The sequence below is a fragment of the Leopardus geoffroyi genome, chromosome D4 (assembly GCF_018350155.1).
Source record: "Leopardus geoffroyi isolate Oge1 chromosome D4, O.geoffroyi_Oge1_pat1.0, whole genome shotgun sequence".
In the NCBI taxonomy this organism is placed as follows: domain Eukaryota; kingdom Metazoa; phylum Chordata; class Mammalia; order Carnivora; family Felidae; genus Leopardus; species Leopardus geoffroyi.
In genome coordinates this window covers 9,225,580-9,248,158 of record NC_059342.1, presented here as the reverse complement: position 1 = coordinate 9,248,158, position 22,579 = coordinate 9,225,580, and the positions used below count along the sequence as shown (strand labels likewise).

The 22,579-nt window shown below is 46.4% G+C and overlaps 1 protein-coding gene across 12 annotated transcripts in view; it reads left to right on the top strand.

Moving 5' to 3' along the window:
• The window catches only part of SMARCA2 (SWI/SNF related, matrix associated, actin dependent regulator of chromatin, subfamily a, member 2), a 180,984-nt gene that overhangs the window by 107,965 nt on the left and 50,440 nt on the right, over positions 1–22,579 (top strand). For all 12 annotated transcript variants that reach the window (XM_045468714.1, XM_045468707.1, XM_045468713.1 and 9 more), the window contains one exon: positions 3,301–3,519. In XM_045468714.1, the coding sequence (XP_045324670.1) occupies positions 3,301–3,519 (219 nt within the window). The remainder of the gene's footprint in view (positions 1–3,300; positions 3,520–22,579) is intronic.

The window sequence follows — 22,579 nt, the reverse complement described above, 5'->3', positions numbered from 1 at the left end:
AGCCGCAGATACTCTTGAGGCCCGGGAAAGGATAAGCTGCCTGTCATTATACAAATTAGATTAGGCCCAGAGATGGAGATTTTTGCATCAGCAGTCCCGAAGTGAGGGGAAAAGAGTGCATCTCTTTTCTGACTTTTGGGCTGGGTATTTGTAAAAATTGAAAGCTTCGGGGGCGGGGGGGGGGGGGGAATGAAAGAAATGTCTGGCCAAGGCCCAGCTTTCTTTTAATTTGGGAATATTGTATCACGCAAAGAGGAGGCTTAGAACAAATGAAGCTGGCTGGCTAGGGAACACTGTTTTGTAGGCATTTTGATTTGGGGAATGTTCTGCTTGTTAATGGTTGCGTTCTCATTTTTAGATGATACAAAGTTTTGGTTTAGTTTTTTTTTTTTTTTTTTTTTTTTTTAAATCCAAGCAGCGGGCTGCCTTTGTCCCATTCTGTATGCATTAGCACCTCCACCAGGGGGCAGGAAATCACATTTGATTCCCTGCCAGCTACTCCTGATGAAAAAGTTCAGTGAGACACAAGAATGGAATGCAAGCTAGATTTGGATTTCAAATATTTAACCTTTTTATCCCTTATTATTTGAAAAGCTGGTTCTCTATGAAAAAATTAATATAAGGTTATCATTTTATTTATCATGGACACTGTAGTTAAATAACGCACATTAAGTAGATAAGCTAGTCTCTTTAAAATGAAACCTTTCTTTTAAATATTTTTCTTGTTTTCTCCTAAAAACAGAACTTCAGAAACAGTGATCCTTCACACTGATTAACAATGAATTTTACCTAAAAAGACCTTTGCCACATCAAGATACAAATGTGAAATATTTCAACGGCATACAAACATGAAACTTTAAGAAGTGCTTTTTAAAAATCATTGTACTTGTTAGCACAACTTTTATTATCATGAATGTATCGTAAAACAAATACATTCATGTAGTACCTAAATAGTAAATTAGACATGCTTGAATATCAACTTCACATCTTTGTACGTGTCTTCTGCAAGTAGAAATCTTTGGGAAGAGATGGCAAGCATCAGAACTTTAAGCTTATTAAAAAGTGCATCAACCCAGGGCACCTGGGTGGCTCAATTGGTTAAGCGTCTGACTCTCGATTTCAGCTCCAGTCATGATCTCATGGTTTGTGTGTTCAAGCCCCACGACGGGCTCTGTGCTGATGGTGCAGAGCCTGCTTGGGATTCTCTCTCTCCTCTCTCTCTGCCCCTACCTGGCTCACATGTACTCCCTTTCTCAAAATAAGTAAATAAATAAAATAAGCTTTTTTTTTTAAAAAGTGCATCACCCCTTCATAAACGAAAAATAAAAAACAAATGCAATTTAGTTTTTATATCAGATTTTCTGTCAATTTACTTTTTTTAATATCGATTTTAAAAATGTTTATGTCAGAAAAGATTTATTTTCTCACTTGTGGACAAATGCATGGGATAAGTCATATATAGGTATATTGGTATAAAAGTGATGGTGGTGATGTAATCAGAAGTGGATGTGGCAGTATTTTGTCATCACAGTGGAATGCATTCACCAAAAAAAAATTTTTTTTTCCATTAACATTCTAAAGTACTGTTACTAGGAGGTCCCTTTGAGAAACCCCTCTGTAGACTGTATTGTTAGCAAGGCATTCTGTGTTCTAACAAGGCAAGTCTGGTGGGTCCCATTTCTGATACCAGAACATTAGGAGTCAGGATTAAGGACAGCCTCTCCAGCTAACTATAGCACATGACAGAACAGGACGGCCACATTTATCTACCAGTGGGGCTCCCCCATGCTGCAAGCCTGCCCCCACCCTGGGAATATAATGATTTCCAAAAATGTTTAAGCGTAGGTGAAGGGACTTTGAACTTTACTTTTTGTGTCGATTCTAGAGGTCAAGTTTGGATTTGAATAGAAATTTCATTTCTATTTTGTTACCAGTTTCAGTTGTTAAGAAAAAGTTAGGTTGAATTCCTGTTTCAGGACGGTAGAACTTAAGGAAGAAGGGGGAAAGGTAAATCATTGAATAGTTAATGGTCTATTTGATTGTAGAAATAGTACATCTAGCTACCCATACACACACACACACACACACACACACACATACATATGTGTGTGTGTGTGTGTGTGTGTGTGTATGTGTAACATAAGCAGCAATTCCGTGTAGGTCTTATTTACTTTTTTTTTTTCTTTTAGCTCTCAGATTGTTTAGTTATAGGTTAAAGCCCAGCATGTAGTACTTAATTTACCCAGGTGCACTGGGTTTTTAAAAAAGAAGGCAAGAGGTGGAGAAGTAGGCATTCAAAGGCTATGAAAATATATGAAAGGCAGATACTTCACTTAAAACTTGATCCGTTGAGGTGACATTACATCTGAGGTTTTTCTCTGGCGTTGTAATATTTTCATAAGAGCTAAACTTTTTAAAAGCTAAAGCGTCGAAGGACATTCCTCTCACGGAACCCGTGGTGTGCCGAAAATCCAATACATTCATGGCCGAATGACTAATCAAGCCATTTATGTGCCCACATGTCCGAGTCCAAGGGTGAGCCAGTCTGCAGCAAAACTTGGGTCGCTGACTTTTTTTTTTCTCTGTTTAATTAAAAGCATGAGCCCTACTGAGTCAAAGGAAGTTTTCTTAATGAAGCTTCTCTTGTATATGCTCAGAGAGTACTTTTATGCGAGGGCAGCAGCAAATTGTATTTCTGGGGCTCATATTTTTTAAATATAGCCCCAATTGGAATTTTCTCACTGTTTTAAGGGGTAGCTTTTGCACACACCCAGATGAAGTAAAGGAACTTGTAAAGAGCATATTTTACATGCATGAATTTCAAAGATGGGGTACGGAGGGAGGGAGGAGATTTCACCTTGCAGAATCTCTGGTGGGACAGTGTGTGTGAGGAAGGAACCAGAACAAGTAAGCCAGGATAGAGAGACTCTATGGGAAAAGCAGAAAGGGGCCCTGAAGCCATAGGAGGAGACTCGTGAAAGTTGTTTTTGTTTTTGTTTTGTTTTTTTAGTGTTATTTAATTTATTTTGAGAGAGAGAGAGACACACACAGAGCATAAGCGAGGAAGGGGCGGAGAGAGGAGACACAGAATCCGAAGCAGGCTCCAGGCTCCGAGCTGTCAGCACAGAGCCCGACGTGGGGCTCGAACTCGTGAACTGTGAGATCATGACCTGAGCCAGAGTCTGACGTTTATCCGACTGAGCCACGCAGGTGCCCCTCGTGAAAGTTCTGTGTGCTGTGACATCGGTACTGGACAGAGTCCCCCTTCCCATTGGTGACACTTCTGTTTACTACCTGCAGCGCATGGACATGGACCGACGGAGGGAAGATGCCAGGAACCCAAAGCGTAAGCCCCGCTTGATGGAGGAAGATGAGCTGCCCTCCTGGATTATCAAGGATGACGCCGAAGTTGAACGGCTCACATGTGAGGAAGAGGAGGAGAAAATATTTGGTAGGGGTTCTCGCCAGCGCCGGGACGTGGACTACAGCGACGCCCTCACGGAGAAGCAGTGGCTGAGGGTAGGTGTGGCTTTCTTACCTGTTCTTGCCAGGTGGATGCTCTCGTTGGCTTGAGAAATCGGGGACCCAGGGACGAGTTGCCAGTGAAAGCAGAGCATAGGGCAAGTCGTTCTGCTGTTGCCTTGGACGCTTTACATTTCAAGGCAGTGCCTGGAAACATGATGAAGAATGTTTCGCTAGAGCCGAATTGGCCATTGGAAGCAATGAGACCCGCTAATGTTTTATGGCCAATTGCCCGGCCAAGCCTCACTCTCGGAGTTAGAATCAAAATGTGGAAAGGGGCCTTAGAGATCTTTTAATTGTTCCCCCTCAATTTCATGGTCTTTAATCCGAGTTTTACTTTTCCAAGGTCTGCAGAGTCAGTCCAGAGACAGTGGCATTTTCTAACCGCGTTGTTAATTTCCCAGACCCAAAGAAATTCGAGCTGGGAGGTGTCTTTGGAGTCTCTTGGTTTTACAAAGCAGCTGTTGTGGCCCAAAGAACTTAGAGCTGGAAGGTCTCTTGGTATTCTCTTGGTTTTATAGACAAAGTGGTTGTGGCCCAGAGAGGTTCAGTGACCATACAGGATCACACAGCTGGCTAGAAATAAGAATTTGTGAGTGCTGAAGCACTGACGTGCTCAGTTTCGGCTAATCTGATCTGTCCCGTCGCAAACACAGACTCAGGGTCACTGATGTTTGGAAGTGTTATTCTGTCGTTTGGGGCTCTCCCCGCCCCACTTTGGAAAATGTTGATTTCTCATTTTGGCTTGGGAAGGAAATCTCAGAATGTTGCCCGGGGAGCAGAGAAATACCACAGTGCACCTAGGAATGACATGGTGCAAATGCCAAGGCCGGTGGGAATCTTCCATTTGAAGGTTTAGCCCTGCTTTCTGTCACAGGGAGCAGACTCAGTACCTGCCTTGACAACAAACTGGGATCCACGTTCCAGGCAGGACCAGTAAATGTGGGCTGGAAAGAGTCAGCACAGTTGGGCGAAAACCAAACAAAATAGAAGCTGTTGTTGTGAGTTGTTCATTTTATCGAAAGGGAATGCAGTTCCCAAGCTTTGTAAAACATGGCTTTTAGGACCCAGGACATAAGTAAGGTAGGTGGGTAGCAAGGCGATTGGGAAGTATTTTGAGATTGGATATCAAAGGCAGACAGGTCTTGTCACCACTTGAGATGTGATTTACTCAGGATGCTGTACGATGAGAGAGACGTGACCTGAATTTTGAAAGGACTGAAAAAGAAAGAGACTAAGAAGGCACTGCTCATATTTATGGTTGAATGATGGCGTATGAAATGTAACTTCCTGTGTGGCTGTTTTACTGTCATATCCGAACATTCCAGTGGCCCCGGAACATGGCTTTATGGGTTTCTTTTGTTTCGCTGTTGTGAGGCGGGAGCTGTTTAATTAAGATCCATTCTATAATGTGAAGAGTTCTGTGTTTGTTTAACAATCATTTCTGAGCTCAGGAAAATTCTCTTCTCTTTCCCTTTTATTTAAGCACTAAATTAAGTATCTGGAGTCCTGTTACAGGAGATGAGGTAACAGCCCAGGCCAACACTGAAAGTCATTCTTTATATGTAGAATCTCGAGATGTGACAAGCAAAATAACCTTGTTTATTGGGGCAAGAATGTAGCCGAACTTACCATTTTTTAAAATAATCATTGGCCGGGGGCACATGGGTGGTTCCGTCTGTTGAGTGTCCTACTCTTGATTTTGGCTCAGGTCATGATCCCAGTGTCGTGAGAATGAACCCCGTTGCCAGCTCCATGCTGAGTGTGGAACCTGCTTAAGATTCTCTCTCTCTCTCTCTCTCTCTCTCTCTCTCTCTCTCTCTCTCAAATAAATAAATAAATAAATAAATAAATAAAATAATCATTTGGAAATGCTCTTACAAAAAGATAACATTGTGGATCTTAGGAAGTTTTCAAGTTTAGAAGACCCCATTTTTTCTTTTTCATTCCGTTTATATCACTAATGAATAACACAGTGCCGAGCGCATAGTAGAAACTCAGAAAGGGTTGTGAAATGAAATTATAACTCTGTATGCAGAAAGTGGAAATTGACTCATTTACTGTGATGTTAGAATAGTATTTCTCTTTCTAGTGCTCCGGTAGACTTTCTTTGACCTATAACATAGACGTCTAAAAGTGGAAAACTAGTTTGCTTTTCAAAACTACACTGTGAAATTCACGTTTATGATGCTCAGGCCGAGGTGTCTTGCGAGATAAAAAGTCACCCAGGAAAGACAAAAGTGCTCTCCGCACAGCTGTGTTGTAATATGTCTTTTTGTGAGCCATTCTTCTGAAAGTCGTATGTCCATAATTGGTGGTAGGAGCTAGTAACTTGCTGTCAGCCAGCACACGCAATTAACGCGGCGTTGTCCCACGGCCTCCGCATTCGAAACAGATACTTCCTGTTCTCTGTTTTCTTGGTCCCCAGCAGCAATCCTGGTTAATATCAGCCTACTAAGTTCTTCCGATAATAACATTATATTCAAGGGGTTTTCCCGAGCCTCGTCGTGAAGGGATGTTCTCTACTGGCTTAGGATCGAACGCACTGAATGGTCCCATCCCAGCCAACACAGCCTTGAAAGGGAATGTGGCAAAGACCGTCATGTAAGCAACGCTGAAACAGGGCTAAAATAATTCTTCTTTCTTCTGGCAATGTTGTACAAAGCCTGCTTGGCAGAGGCACCGGAGATACGTAGATCCCAGAGCTGGAAGGCCGCTGAATGGAGCAGCTACCCATCCCGTGGTGGAACCGCATTTTCCACAGTCCCTGTGCCAGGAGGCTGGCCACCCCTCAAGGAATCGCTCTGCCTTTTTGTCTGCGCAGTGCCTCCAATTCGTGGTCAACCCCGATTGTTAGCTCTTCCCCTCTCTTTGAACAGAATCCTCTTTCCTTGTAGCTGCTTCTCACCGGCTTTGATTCTGTCTCCTCAGTCTGGAATGAACTCTCCCAACCTCCGCCCCTGTCCTTCCTTCGGAAGCTTTCTCCTCCTTCAGGGCCCAGCTCCCCTGGCCACCATATCTGTGGCGCCTTCACAAATGAACTTTCCCCTGTGCTGTCACATGCCTTTGCCTGTTCTTTCGTCACAGTTCCAGTCCAGTTTCCTCGCATTCTTGCTAGCTGCCGATGTGCCTGCTAGGCTCCTAGCGGGTAAGGTGGATCTTGCTACAACGTAGGAGCTCCACGTGCAAATAGTAAGCGCCCATGGAGTGCCACCTTGAATCAGCACCAGATTGATGTGCAAGAATAGAGCCTAAGGGCATGCTCACTCACCACCCCACATTCATGGGCCTCTCCAGAAAACTAAGTAGGATGTTATCCCTCACATAAAAGCCCGAGGTGAGCCCGGGCTTGTTCAAGGATCTAGGCTGACCGAGCGTTCTGGCAGCTTGTTCATCTGCACCCCAGTGAGCTGGAAGTGGGGGAGACAGCACAGAGTGGTGGGTGTGGGGTTCAGTCGGGCCACGCCTGCCTGGTTCGCTATCATTTCTGGTCGGATTCCGTCGGCGGGAGGTCAGTGGTGTGGCCGCACCAGCTCTGAGGGAGACTGGGAAATGTGGCCTGGCCGCCAGCCCAGGAAAATAAGATTCTGGTGACTAGCTAGCAGTCTCTGCCTCAGAACACTTAGGTTAAATTTAAGTGATATGGCCACTTTCTTTGAAAATTTTATTACGGTTTTATCACAAACAGGTTTTATTTTATAATCATATTATGCTAAAAATTCCCACAGTGACCTTTAGACAATCTGTTTAGTTGGAAGGCTTTTAAATTTTTCTGTATCCATAATGTTGTTTTAAATGAGAAGGTTCACAATTTCAAACAGAGCTCAATTAAAAAAAGAAACAAACGTTTTTGTAAAGTTGTTCTGAAATCCCTATTTCCATTGAGGGAGACTTAGATTTCCTTGGGGGTTTAGCCAATCTCGAGTTAACTCATCTTTTTGGGGTAGTCACGTCAACAGGCATGTACCCCATGGGCTGTTTCTCTCCTCTTCCTGGGGGCTGCTGTCCCACGTACCTTCTCAAGTGGCGTCTGGAAAAAGGCAGAAGTGGGTGTTTCATCATGGCCTTGGGGGCCGGTGTCCCGGTTCTGTCTGCCGGGGTCAGTGCCGGGCTGCCGGGCCGCCCCATCCCTCGACGCCCTGACGTGCCCTTGGTTCCCATCTCATCCTCTGGGAGATTCCCATGATCTGTGCTGTTGAAGTCTGGGGTCCTGACTCCATTTCCAGCTCCTGCACTCTGAAGTCTCATGAGGACCCCAGCCCCTCTGGTGTTGCCAGAGCGCCCCTCAGCTCTTTTGTGCCCAGCTTGAGAATCGCCAAAGTCTTGGCTGCTTTCTTCGCGCCGTGCTAGAACAGGGAGACAGTCTAGCCCCATTTCTCAACAATGGCACAGTCACTTCCAAAGGGTTGTCAAGACTGAAGCTTCTAGAATCTGATGGGTGGGTGGGTGAGGGAGCTTTTTAAAATAAGCGAGACAGTTGGGACACCGGGGTGGCTCAGTCAGTTGAGCGTCCGATGTCGGCTCAGGTCATGATCTCATGATTCATGGGTTCAAGCCCTGCATCAAGCTCTGTGCTGACAGCTTGGAGCCTGCTTTGGATTCTGTGTCTCCCTCTCTCTCTGCCCCTCCCCTGCTTGCTCTCTCTCTCTCTCTCTCTCTCAATAAAAAAAAAAAAAAAAAGTAAAAAAATAGTAATGAATTAAAGAAAAATAAAGCAAGTGAGACAAAAACATGTCACTTGTGCGTATTGAATCTGACCCTGTGAACACCTAGTGAGGGACCCTCCCAGAGCCTCAGAAGGAGTTTGTGAGGTGAGCATCCTCAAGTGTGCGCTATATTAGCATCACAGAAAAATCTGGCACTTTTAGGACCTCATTCCTCGTGCCCCTTGCACCCATCCCACAGGCACACCAAGTTTGGACGCTTGCGGGTGAGTATTCCATTTCAATCCCAACCGGGTTCATGTCTGGAACCAACTACCCAGCATTGGCACAGACCCCACAACCTAAAGGGCTCAGCCCCCAACAAGACGGTGCCTCCTTCCCCCAGCAGCCACATTTTGGGGGGGCCCCAGGCCACCTGCACTTCCTTCTGACTGACCGTCTATAACTTCAGGGGTTCTCATGACCCCCGCTGGTTCAGTAATTTGCTCTGATGATTAACGGAACTCAGAAAAGCACTACTTTGTGATTAGTTTTGTTATGGAAGCCCCACGTCAGAAGGACCAGCGAATCCAGCAAATGAAGAGACACATTGGATGAGGTCTGAGAAGGGGACACCGAGTTCCCCTGCCCTCTCCTCTTTGGATCAGGACGCATCGCCCGTCTGGCACATCAGTGCGTTCACCAACCGGGAAGCTCCACTGAGCTGCAGGGTCCAGAGTTTTTGTCGGGGGCTCATTACTACACAGGCACGAATAATTAAAATCATCACCTGGGTGATTGGACTCCCTCTCCGGTCCCCCACCCCTCCCAGGCTGGGCCCGCTCAACAGCCCCACCATCTAATCCGGTGGTTGGTCCTTCTGGTGACAGCCCCCATCCAGAAGCCCTCTAGGGGCCCTCCCTGGGTCATTTCATTAGCATAACAAAGGCACCACTGCCACTCAGGAAATTCCAAGGGTTTTAAAAGCTCTATGCCAGCAACCCAGGACAAAGACCAGATAAATTATTATACAACAGGTGGCAATATCCTCAGGCCTGACCTTTTGCCTCTCTTCCTCTTTACTCCCTCTTTGGCCAAGAAAGAAGGCACTGTGCCCTGCCTTCCTGCCCTATATGTAGCAACTTCGCATCCACATGTGGCCCGGCCACGGGGTTCAACACTATGACTCCTGGCAGTTCTGCGGATCCCCGTCCACAAGGGTAGCTCTTGGTTGCAAAGAGCCTTTGGAACTGAGGAAACCCTCCCTTCCCTCAACAAACCCTGATTTAGTCTGCCGTTCTGATGGTGGGCTCACAAATCCGTTTTTGGAAGTCACTGGTTATCATTTGGGTTTTGTTTTTCTTTGTGTACCAACTTTTTCCTAATCCTTCCGAAGACAGTGGGTGACTCCCCTCAACAGGGAATGGTGCCTTTCGAAGGCATAAAAGAGAATATGAACGTGGGTTTAAAAACACTATCTCCATTAGCATTTTACAGCTTTTTTTTTTTTTTTAATTTTTTTTTTCAACTTTTATTTATTTTGGGGACAGAGAGAGACAGAGCATGAACGGGGGAGGGGCAGAGAGAGAGGGAGACACAGAATCGGAAACAGGCTCCAGGCTCTGAGCCATCAGCCCAGAGCCCGACGCGGGGCTCGAACTCACGGACCGCGAGATCGTGACCTGGCTGAAGTCGGACGCCCAACCGACTGCGCCACCCAGGCGCCCCAGCATTTTACAGCTTTTCCCGTGGTGTACCCCACGTGACAACTCTGTGACACCACGTACTGTGTATGTGTGCGTGTGTGTGTTTGCGCATACACAATGACCGGCTCGTGCTGATGACTTCTCGGAAAAAATACCTTTCTTTCTTTCTGTGTGAGAGCGGGCATCCCATCGGCCTAAACGGGCAGATGTCCCTGATGAGCCCAGGGGGACAGGTTTTTCGGTTCACCTCCTGCCGTGTGTGCCCTGTCTGGGACATCTCTAGTTGTCATAGTCATTCTTGAGGCGGGAGCTCAGTAAAACCGGGGTGATCGCAAAGCTAAAAGCTGGACTGAGGGTGAATTCTGGAGCCCTTGGTTTTTCCCATTCTTCCTGAACCTTTGGTCCCGCCACCAACTTCAGAACCCTTCCCTTCCTTAAAACATTTAGTGACACCCCAGAATTTATTTAATTGCCGAGTGAGTGATTTATACCCTACAGCACTTGAAGATAATTGGAATGCGAACTAAATTATGTGCTCTGTATACTATTTAATTGCCAGCCGGGTAGAGGGAACAAACTTTGAAGAGTATGCTTTTGTTTCACAATGGATGTGATGTCTCCGAACTGTGATTTGGAAAGGTCCTTCTTAATTGCTGGTGGCTGTCTGTGTGGTCCACATGTATGAGTATGAAGATGCTTGTTTTTTTGCGTTTTGTTTGTTTGTTGTTTGTTTTGGCCTGCTGTATAAGCTCCTGGTGATGAAGGAAGGTACCTCTGTGTTTTTGCAATGCCCTGTTAGTTGGGGGCCCCTAACGATGTTACGTGAATGATAGCAGTAAAACCCACTGTCTCACATCTTTGAATCTAGGGAGAGATTCAGCTATTTTTAGAAGTGATAGGGTTCCGAGAGGGACCTCCAGGAAGGGCAGCCCAGAGAAAACCCTCTTTTTCCTCAACTAGTCTGTCACCAACTAAAAGCTCAAGCCTCCCCATGATTTCTGTGCTTCATGGTCCTGTCTCCTGACCACACTGAAAGGAAGATTGTTGGGGTTTCTCCTTCCCGCAGCTCAAAGTGGAGAAAACAGTAACGAAGTCTTAAAATATACAGTAGTAGGGGGCAATCAGGAAGTAAAATGAGACCCTTCTCAAGGGAATGTACCTGTGTGCCTTATAAAGCTTATGAAACACCAGGTTGCAAATACACGCTAAGATCCCTTGAGTGGCTTTCCATCACCAACAGCCTGTGCCAAACCCTACCTGGGAAGGAGGCAGAGAAATCCATGGAGAGGTGGTCACAAAGGACTGGAAAAGATACCAAGAAGGTTTAAAGAGATTGGTATTTCAAATAATATATTTGAAATTCTATTGAAATACACAGTGAAAAATAGCAAAATTATCTTCTCACCTATCCAAAGAGGTGGTTTCTCTCTAGAAACCTCTGAAACAGGATAAAGTGTCTTGCATTTGGGCTGGATTAAAAGTACGATCCAGCCTGAAGTCAGAGACAGGGGCTGAAAAATCCTAGTTGTAATCACAGTCAAGAGCATCTGTGATTCTGGGAGATGTACTTTTTCCTAAAATATCTTATACTGACAAGGTTTTCTCTGTGTGTTTGTTTTTGATTTTTTGGATTCTTCATTGAAAGTGTAATGTGCCCGATGCCTTTAATCTGTTCCTGCTTCTCTTTTGTTTTGTCACTTTGGGTAATCTTTGTTTTTTTGCTATAAGATATAAAAATTGATATTTCTTTTCCTTTTTCAAATGGCATTTTTAGCTTCTAAAATTGGGTCGTCAGATCTACTGGGGCAAAATTTCTAGCAAGCTGCATTTCCGCTTTTATACACAAGGGAGAGCTAAGGCCCTAGAAAATAGATTTGGGTTTTGCCAAATTTCACGCTCTGCAGTACCTTAGGAAGGAAGTCCTGAACTGATTAATGGCAAGAATTTGAATTGTTTGGGGAAATATTTGACAATAGTAAAAGCATTTCGGTCACTTTTCTACACTTTTTATTTTACTCTTAAATCCACTGGCTAGATTATTTTCACAGCCATTGGACCTTACTCAGTATGTTGTTCCCTTTTGTCAAAATTCAGTAGAAGAAATAGCCCTCAAAGGACCAACTAGAATAAATATTACCGGTGGAGAAGCAAGAGAGACTTGTGTTGCTCAGTTTTTGAAACTGTGATGTGTGGAATTTCTGGTTTCAAGTTTTAGCCTTTGAAACAGGGATTGGGCTCTGAGCAGAGCTCAGGCATGGAAAGTAACCATGAGAAATGGGATGGGGCTTACTGATATTAACAAGCCCCAATGAGTTCGTCTTATCTTTTTTTTTTTTTTTTAATTTTTTTTCCAACGTTTTTATTTTATTTTTGGGACAGAGAGAGACAGAGCATGAACGGGGGAGGGGCAGAGAGAGAGGGAGACACAGAATCGGAAACAGGCTCCAGGCTCTGAGCCATCAGCCCAGAGCCCGACGCGGGGCTCGAACTCCCGGACCGCGAGATCGTGACCTGGCTGAAGTCGGACGCTTAACCGACTGCGCCACCCAGGCGCCCCGAGTTCGTCTTATCTTTACGTGGAGCCGACTCCTGCAGACAAATAGATGGTTTTAGATATACGCCTGCTTTTTTTGAATCAAGATTTGGTGTCTGTCCTACACTCTTTTTTACTTCTTTTTTTTTCGATCAGTAAAGCTGCACAAAGATCTTCTTGAAAGAATTTTTGTCTTTGACAAGTAAAAGTATATATATCTAAGGTGTGAGATGTGGTGTTTTGATACAGGTACAGGTTTTGAAATGACGTCATTCATGGGGTGGAGGTGGGGGAGGGTATCCGGAGGTTAGAGACAGGGCTGATAACTTTACCGTCACTGTGCCTCTGTCTGGGTGGGTGTCACAGCTGTCCCTTTTGGTGGCTGTCTACCTGGGGAGTTTAGGATGGTGGTCAACAACATAAACCTTGGAGGGATGCCTCGGTGGCTCAGTCGGTTTGGTGTCTGACTTCAGCTCAAGTCATGATCTCACAGATATGGGTTCGAGGCCCACATCTGGCTTTGTGCTGACAGCTCAGAGCCTGGAACCTGCTTCAGATTCTGTGTCTCCCTCTCTTCTCTGCCTCTCCCCAGCTTGCACTCTGTCTCTGTCTCTCTCTTTCAAATATAAATAAACATTAAAAAAAATTTTTTTTTTAAATTTTTTTTTTTTCAACGTTTATTTATTTTTGGGACAGAGAGAGACAGAGCATGAACGGGGGAGGGGCAGAGAGAGAGGGAGACACAGAATCGGAAACAGGCTCCAGGCTCTGAGCCATCAGCCCAGAGCCCGACGCGGGGCTCGAACTCCCGGACCGCGAGATCGTGACCTGGCTGAAGTCGGACGCTTAACCGACTGCGCCACCCAGGCGCCCCAAAATTTTTTTTTTAAAGTAAGCCTTGAAATATGATGGGCCAGGGTTCAAATCCCAGCTCCAGTGATTGGTAATTAGCCTGTGACCTGGGGTGCCTAGTGTAACCTCTCGTAGCTTTGCTATAAAACGAGGAAAATAATCGCATGTTCTTCATAGGGTTTTCCGAGGTTTCAATGCATAACATAGAGAACCTGGTTCATATAAGAAGGATTCCAAAAACAAATAAGCTATTACGAAAAAGTATTCACTAATTTCAGAGTAAACCTGATAGGTAATAGTAAAAAAGGAAACAAAAATACTTCTGTTGCGTATCTTGAATACACGGTTTGGGGTGCCAGGAGAAAGGGAAAGGGGGTGCGTAGAGATGTCCCTATGCCCACTCAATGGAATTAAGGAGGACAGAATGTTTACTTGCTGAATATGTTGTGTGATTGGCCTACAGGCTTGTTCACCTCAAGCCCACCACCCTATGCACACTCAGCTATCAACTGTCTGTTCTAGGGTTTTCTCCCTAACCCTCCGTGCATGCGGGAAGAGAGCACTGGGGCCAGCTGTCAGGAACTGGGCCTGTGGGGTCCTGGCCCCGCCACCGGTCAGCTGTGGTGATCTCGGGCCTCCAGGGTTGAGTTAGTTGCATTATGTTTGATTTGCAGGGTCCCTTCCACAACCTTCCAAATCCCATGAAGCTGGTTTGCCTTTTACTTTGTACTCCGGTTTTGGTAACGATCATCCTCTGCTTTTCCTATTAGCGGGTCCACGCGTGGAGGCTGTTTCAAAGCAAATTCAACTCGACGCCCATTTATTGAACGTTGAGTAGGTTGAACTGCACTGGCTTGGAGCGGGGAAAGCAGCATTAATCGTCAAGTTTCTGTTCCTTACTGTCGGAGCAGTGCCCGCCTTATTAGTGCAATTAAGAGCCAGATTTGAGAGATGCTATTAGAGATAATAGTGCACACTTAGCCACCTTAAAGAGCTTGTCAAGAGCAGGTCTCCAAGTGTACACAGATGGGAATTAATAGAGATTAAAATAGATTGTGAGATGCTCTAACTTGTGGGGCTTTTAACTGTTCCAGAAATGAGCAGAGTTTAGGCAACATGCACTCTACTTTATGCTAGAGTTTTAGTGTCCTGCCTCTGGGGACGTGATTTCTGATTTTCCCTCCCCCACGCCTAAGAAGATTTCCACAGGAGGGAAGGGCAGCTCCTTCTCGGACTGTGCCCTCCACTCTCGGAGGGCAACAGAGGTCACCTCCTGGCTGTCCCCGGGAGACCCAAGCCTCTCTGACAGCCACGCCTGTGCTCCTGGGGTTTCTACCGACCCTGCTTGGCCCCCAGTGGAGGTGAAATACAGCACAGCACATCCTCCACCTTTGAGCAGAGAAAAGGAGGGGCCTGTGACATTTGCAGACTCCTGGAATTTTGGAGGATGGCTTTTCCTCTTTGTTCACAGCAGTTCAGGTGGCTACCCAGAGAGGTCAGAGGGTACTTTCCACAACAAATACCAACTCCCATAACCCCCTACCTGCTACCCCTACTCCAGCTCCCCCAACCTGCCACATAAGACAGTCTCCTACGGCAAGTGCAGTTAAACTCAAAACACTTCAGCATAGTCTGGGAGGCGTGGCCATCTGGCCGCTGCCTGGCCTTGAACCTAGTCTTCTCCCCTAGCCCTCAGGAAGGCTTTCACACCAGGCTGTCTTTCAGGTCCTTTGTACTTCCAGGAAGGCTCCTTCCCAGATGGCTATCTCCTTGCCCTGATGGTCTCTTTCCAGAGACATCCCTCCTGACCACCCCAGCTGAAATAGCCTCACCCTGCCGGGATCTGTCATGTGACCTAGGCTAGTTTTCTTCATGCCATCATGCCAAGGTTATCTTATTGTCTCTTTCCACTGGCATTCAGCTCCAGGAAAGCCGGTGCGCTCCCCTGTCTGGTCCACTGCCCTATGCCAGCATCTGAGCACTTCACCCATAGCACTCAGCAAATACTTGCGACTGCGTGAGTGGGCCAGCCAGAAATGTGGGCTCGGGGGAGATTTGGTTGCAGTCTGTGTCGTTTCGGCACACTCTGTGAATCCTGCGTTGTGTTTTTCTTTTGACTGATGTGGGTCAAGGTAGACATTGTTGGCGTTCTTTCCCATTAGGGTCCAGTGATCTGTGTCTCCTTGGAAAATTTTCTCACTTAAAAGAATTCTAAAGGCATGCAGTTTTGACCTAAGTGCTCCTGAGTTCCTCAGGAATTTGAAGGCTCTGTTCTAATTTCAGAGCACATTGATGAAGATCATTTAACTCTGCCTACATAAGTACAGCCATTGCTTCAACCCAGCTATTCCTTGGAAATTGCCAGAGATTTCGCAACGGCCGTTTTCCAGCTTGAACTGTTTTCTTCCGTTTTCGGTGAAAACCAGATTGGCACATCTAATCTAACTCGAAATGAAAAGGCAAAAAGCAAGCACTCGGGGCACCGGGTGGCTCAGTCGGTTACGCGTCCGACTTCAGCTCAGGTCACAATCAGGTCACTGAGTTCGAGCCCCACATCGGGCTCTGTGCTGACAGCTGTGAGCCTGGAGCCTGCCTCAGATTCTGTGTCTCCCTCTCTCTGCAACTCCCCTGCTCGTGCACTGTCTTTCAAAAAGGAATAAACGTTAAAAAAAAATTTTTTTTTAAAAAGGCACTAAATTAATTGGGTTTTCATTTTTAGTGTTGTACGAGAAAGCCCCCAAAAGAGAATGTGCATTTTAAGCCTAAGTCCGTGGACTTTTGCACGGCTTCCTTTCTTGTTTTCTATTGGAGAATGTGGGATTGTCAGAATCGTGAAAAATTGTAGATAGGACCATGAAACTTTGCTCCAGGCAAAGCTTAGTCTGCCACTCCTACTGAAATACAATATTTAAGGTCACTCTGCTCATAGTCCTTTGTAGAAAGCATAATCCTAACGCAGGAAGTTGTTTCGTAAAATGTCCCTCCCTTGCACCTTCAGTAGAATATTTTCTAAAGATTATTTAAAATGATATCCTCAAGGGGCGCCTGGGTGGCTCAGTTGGGTAAGCATCTGACTTCGGCTCAGGTCATGCTCTCACAGTTGATGAGTTCGAGCCCCATGTCAGGCTCTGTGCTGACAGCTTAGAGCCTGGAGTCTGCTTAGGATTCTGTGTTTCCCTCTCTCTCTCTGGCTCTGCCCCGCTCATTTCGTTCTCTCTCTCTCTCTCTCTTAAAAATAAATAAACATTAAAAAAATTTAAAAATATAATAAAATAAAACGATAGCCTCAAAACTTGATCGAGGCTGCCAGTGGGTCTGTTCCTCTTTTCCAAGTTGCCTCTGATAACTTAGTGGAAAGAACGGGGGTTCCAGATCTGCCGTTGTTTTGCTCTATGACATCTTGGAGGCGTCATTTCACCTCCCCAGACGGGATGAGGAAGAGTCCATGCCCCATCTTTCCTGCCCTGTCCTTATGTGACTCTGCCTTTGGTGGCCCTGGGGAGAACCACGTGGGTTTACCCTGGTCTGGCTCCAGCTCTGAGACTCTGCTCTCAGGGATTCAAACCGGGGGCACTGGTGAGAGGTTTCCTGTCATTCTCAGGAAGGCTTTCTCTTGAAAATGCAGGTTTGACACAGTGTCCTGTTGCATGTTAGTAGACTCAGTACATACATGATCCAGTGTTTGGGACGGTCTGGTTGTCTGTAGCATTTAGAATGGTGAGCTGAGTCTGTGTGCTGATAGGACGGGGCGGATGGGACGCCGGCATAGTGGAGCGCGTGAAGGGAGCGTCGTACCTGCCATACGGGATTACCTTTCCCACGAGGGCAGTCGGGGCTTCTGCTATTCTCTACAGACCAAGATCAAGAATTTTTTTGAACCCTTGCACACTACCGAGTGCTTCACAGCTGCCAAATAGGTTTATTTTGTTCACTGACACATATGAAGCCACCTCATCCACCCACCCACCCAAATTATCAAGACCAAATCCATTTACACTCATTTTAATTAAAAAAAAAAATCAGTACTTGGGGCGCCTGGGTGGCTCGGTCAGTTGAGCAGCTGACCTCGGCTCAGGTCATGATCTCACTGGTCGTGAGTTCGAGCCCCACCTTGGGCTCTCTGCTGCCAGCATGGAGCCAGCTTGGGATCCTCTGTCCCACTCTGTCTCTCTCTTCACCCCCCACTGCTTCCCCTCCCTCTCAAAAATAAATAAAACATTTAAAAAAAAATCGGTACACTAATGCCAGGGGATATTACCGGAAGGCATGGGAAGATACCGTGGAGTCCGACAGACTATAGTGTCCACATTGCAGAGGAATCCCTGACATAAATACGTATTCTGCAAGAGAAGTTACCATCCCGGTTTCGGGGTTTTTATTTGCCACCATGTTATCCTGTTAAACAAATCTGGTGATGGACTGTTTGCTTAGTTGTATCTTTCTGCATTTTTTTAATGGTTTTTTTTTTTAACGTTTATTTATTTTAGAGACAGAGAGAGACAGAGCATGAACAGGGGAGGGGCAGAGAGAGAGGAAGACACAGAATCTGAAACAGGCTCCAGGCTCTGAGCTGTCAGCACAGAGCCCGACACGGGGCTCGAACTCACGGACTGCGAGATCATGACCTGAGCCGAAGTCGGATGCTTAACCGACTGAGCCACCCAGGCACCCCGTGTATCTTTCTGCATTTTTATAATCAGCACCCAAACCCTTGGGAGTTTTTTTTTTTTTTTTTTTAACCTAAAATTCAAAATAGTTTTTTTGAGAGGCACTTTTTTCCCCGGTCATAAAAGCGTAATGAGAAATACAGAAGAGTGAGGTGAGGGAAAGAAAATAGAAGCACCTGTGATCTCACTGACCTTCACGTACCCAGGTTGGAGACAGAGCCAAGTAAAACACGGACGGGGGTTAATTTGGTGCCATTACGTTCCGAATTATTTTTAACCTGTTACGAGGCTGCTCGTTGGCTCTTTTGTAGCAGTTTGAGTAAATCCCAACCCATGAGGCCCATCAAGCCCCAGCGTGTCTTTAGGAATCTTTGCATGTCCTTCCACTCGGTGTTAAGAACACCCTGTTTTACGGGGCTCCGGGTGCCAAAGGGACTGACTTTTTTTTAAGGCCATTACGGGATATGTGGGGGCATGCCTTCCCACACTGGAATAGCAATTTTTCCTTCTCGGTAAACAGGCCTCTTATGTCTCCACTTCACATTTCACCGGCTGTGATTTCCTCTTTTCAAAATTGCTTTCACCTCCCTGTGCCATATAGTCGGTGCTGCTTCGCTACCACAGAGTGGGCTCGTGTCACCCCATCCCCCAAGACTGATGTGGCTTTGTTGGGGTTTTTTGACATGTAATTGACATAAAAAAAATACTGTATGCTTTTTAGCTGCCAGGTCTGAATTCTTAGTCCCAATTCCTTCCCATAGACTTTTCAGGACTTTTAGTTCCGACACTACCCTTTCCCCGTTCTCTGTTCCAGACAGTGCTAGGCTGGGTGCTATAAATACACATCACGTTTTAATCTCCTCATAGACTTGGAGTAGCTATTATTTCTCCCATTTTACAGATGAGGAGCTAAGCCTCACAGTGGGGGAGCAGAGTTTTCAGGTAGAGCATTTGGTACCCAGAAGGTGGATTCGTTTGATGAATGCTGGACGTTCAGTTTACTGCCTTTTAAAGATTCTGAAAATGCACATCAGGGCAAAGCTGCGGGACTATGGGGTTTTGGCAAAAGACAAATCACATCCCAGTTTACAGCCCCTTTGCCCACTGAGCCAACCTCCTTCTGGCTTGTGAAGTCCAGCTGCTTCCTGAGAAGGTGCAGGAGCTCAGGTCAGATCAGCAACAGGTGAGTCTCTCGAGGACCCCGGAGGCAAGTCCTCTCGGGGACTTGTCTGGACTTGCCTTGACATTCAAGACAGCCTTTGAGATGGAATCAATGGAAGACTTGCCCCCACTCCTCAAGAGGGGGCTTCTTTGTCGACCTCCTTCTGCTGAGCAGTGGGACTCCCACGGGGCTTTGACGGCCTCAGGTCAGCTCCTCTCCCCGCCTTGTTTGCAGGGAGCCTGGGCCTCTCCCCGGCCTCCCTCCTCATCTTGTTGGGTGGGGACACGCACGATGTTCTCCCTTTGAGTTAATGAGGCCTGATCTTCACCTTAACTCCAGGCTGCATATTCCTTTTTGCCAATGAGGCTGGATATCTTATTTAGGCCATTTGACTCTCGAAGCTTCAGAGCAAGACAGGTAAACGCAGTTCAAATAAAGGCAGTTCCAGGGTCCCTGGCTGGCTCAGTCGGAAGAGCATGAGACTCTTGATCTCGGGGTTGTGAGTTGGAGCCCCACATTAGGCGTAGAGATGACTGAAAAGAAATAAATGAAATGTAAAAGTAAAACAAAGATTGGGGCGCCTGGGTGGCTCAGTCGGTTAAGCATCCGACTTCGGCTCAGGTCATGATCTTGCGGTTTTTGGGTTCGAGCCCCGCATTGGTCTCTGTGCTAAAGGCTCAGAGCCTGGAGCCTGCTTCGGATTTTGTGTCTCCCTCTCTCTCTGCCCCTCCCCCACTCACCCTCTATCTCTCTCTCTCTCAAAAATATTAAAAAAAAATTGTTTTAAGAAATATATACAAGTAAAATAAAGGCACCTTAAAGGAAGTGGGTTGGGGCAGGGCAAACAAAGCCCCCAAAATCTTTTGCCCCATTTGTCTGGCTTATTTTCTTCTTCAATACTTTTTTTTAATGTTTATTTATCTTTGAGAGAGAGAGGACACACAGGGGATGGGCAGATAGAGAGGGAGGGAGACACAGAATCCAAAGCAGGCTCCAGGCTCTGAGCTGTCAGCACAGAGCCCGACGCGGGGCTCGAACCCACGAACCGCGAGATCATGACCTGAGCCGAAGTCGGACGCTCAACCGACTGAGCCACCCAGGCACCCCTGGCTTGTTTTTAATTCACCGTATGACTGTGTCGCGTCCCTTGGACAGAAGTCATTTAAGCCAGGCCTTGCAACGTGGTTGGTAAGCCCTGCTATTTTGAGAAAGCAGAAGAATAAAGAATGAAGATTTAATTTTCTTTCAACAAGATTTTTGGATCCCGTGTTTGGGTGAGTAAGGCATCAATCAAAATGCCTTTACATTTTGATTAAGGCGACCTTTTTTTTTTTTTTTTAATTCCCGAAGAGATTTCAGACTGATAGGCGATTCAGACATATTTGGAGAACAACACTCCTACAAAGCAGAGCTAAACAAACAGTGAACAAAAGTATATGTAACATATTGTAAAAAGTACAAGGGAAGGAAGGGATCAGGTAGGATTTTATGAAGGAAGTGACATTTTAGCCATTGCTGCAAAAAGGAGCATGATTTGCGTAGGACTGGGGGATCAGGAGGAGGGAGTTCCAGGCTCTGACCCACACTGAGGCGTGGAAATGTGTGGCTCCTTCCACTGTGACTTTGTGTGGTAGGAGCATGGTGTTTTTATAGAGCTAGAAATGGAGGAGAAGAGCTGGGGTGAGGACTCCCTGGGGGCAGTGCGTGACCCAGGAACCGGGGCTTTACTGGTTTCCATAGAAAGACACCCAGGGTCTGAAATGGGAGAAGCAATGTGCGTTCCTCCTTTTAAGCAGAAGCTAACGGTCCAGTTTGTGAAGGATGAACCAGGGCCCAGGAGAGAGGGCAAGGGAAGCCCAGAGGGAGGCCATTATCTCTGACCCTCCCTGTGCAAGAGGAGAATGAACAGAAGGAAATGAGCTCTTTCAGGGACAGACTGTAAGGAGGGACAGTCATGATTTTCAAGGTTTTGAGGTTGGATAACTGGGGGGGCGGGGGGAGGGGGGAATGATGCCGCTCTTTGAAGAGACAGAGAGATCCAGAGAGAAATGTTTGTTCTCTTGGGAGAAGGGCAGTGATGTTTACCCGGGATGTTTGACCAAGATGCTGGAAACCACAACTGGTAACTCCAAAGCAAGTCCAGGCTAGAGAGAGAAGTGTTTGAAGCCGAGTGCCCGGAGTGAAGTCAGTCAGGGCCGTTTGGATCTCCACAGAAGGTGTCCTATCCAGAATAGGGGACCGGACTTCTTGAGTGGCAAAGGACTGCTCAGAAAGCACCCACCTCACTGAGGGTTGTGAGTCTGTGTCCAGGCTGTTCAGCACAGGGACATTCACCAAGGGCCCTGCTTTGGAAGCGGAGAGGCCAAAGCCTTCCAAGATAACGATTTATGCCCCCTCTCCCCCACCCCCAGGAGAGCGGTTTTGAAGTTCTCCAGCCGCCAAGCCTCTACGGGTCATTAAGAGACCTCTCACCTGCAGCTGGTGAGGGCATCAGACATACTAGTGATGGCTGCTGTGGGCCCAGGGCAGCCACATTTCACTATCGGGAGCATGAACAAAGAGATGGGGAGGCCAAAGAAAAACTTGGGGAATCTGCACTTAAGGGGGGGAACAAGGTGGCAAGAAAAGGTAGGGAACCCCCAGACTGTAACGTGACAGGAAGAAGAGATTTCAAATAAGGAGCAATGAACGAGAAAGTAAATAAAATAAGGTCTGAGGCCAGACTAATGGGGATTCGGAAGCTCTGGGCAACTTTTGAAACATAGCAATGTCTTGTCCTGGGCGCTAAGGAGTTTTACTCCGTGGTCAGGACGTAGATTCAACAGTACAGGTGACTCCAGAGGTTGGCAGTAAGGGGAAAGTGAGAAATGAGAAGACTGGAGAAGACACAGAGTTTGATGCCAGAGTTTATGATTTTGTCCTTGGAGATTCCCGTAGATATGTCTAGAACAGACCCTTGACATTCATGACCAGTGTTCAGTAAACAGGTGTATACCCAAGGGCAGTTTTCCCAGGGGATCCTGTATGAAAGTTCCATTTGTATTCCAACTCTGTTTATACTCCCTAACTTTCTTCCCCAAGTGCTGTGCTTGATACTGTAGACGAAGTGGAGAAAGCATAAGGCATCTCCATAAGGAAAAGATCAGAATGATCCGTTACAGCTGGGGAAGGTCCTGAGCAGGGAATGAGTTGATCATGGAAGTGTGGCACAAGGGATTAGGAGAGACGCTCCAGGTGAGAAACGTAAGAGAAACCACAAAGGTGGGGATAAATATGGCGCACCACGGCAAGGTACTGGCTTTCTGCTCCCTGCCGGAAAGTATGGCAAGTCAGATGGGGTAAAATCAGCTTATGGAGACCTCTGGAGTCTGGCGGGGAGGCCTGGAATTGGAATCCTAAGGGTAACTTTGCAACTTGAGTAGGGCAGTAACCTAATGAAAGGATCATCTCAGATCTGGCCAATGGGATGTAGCCCATAATGCTTGGGGGGGGGG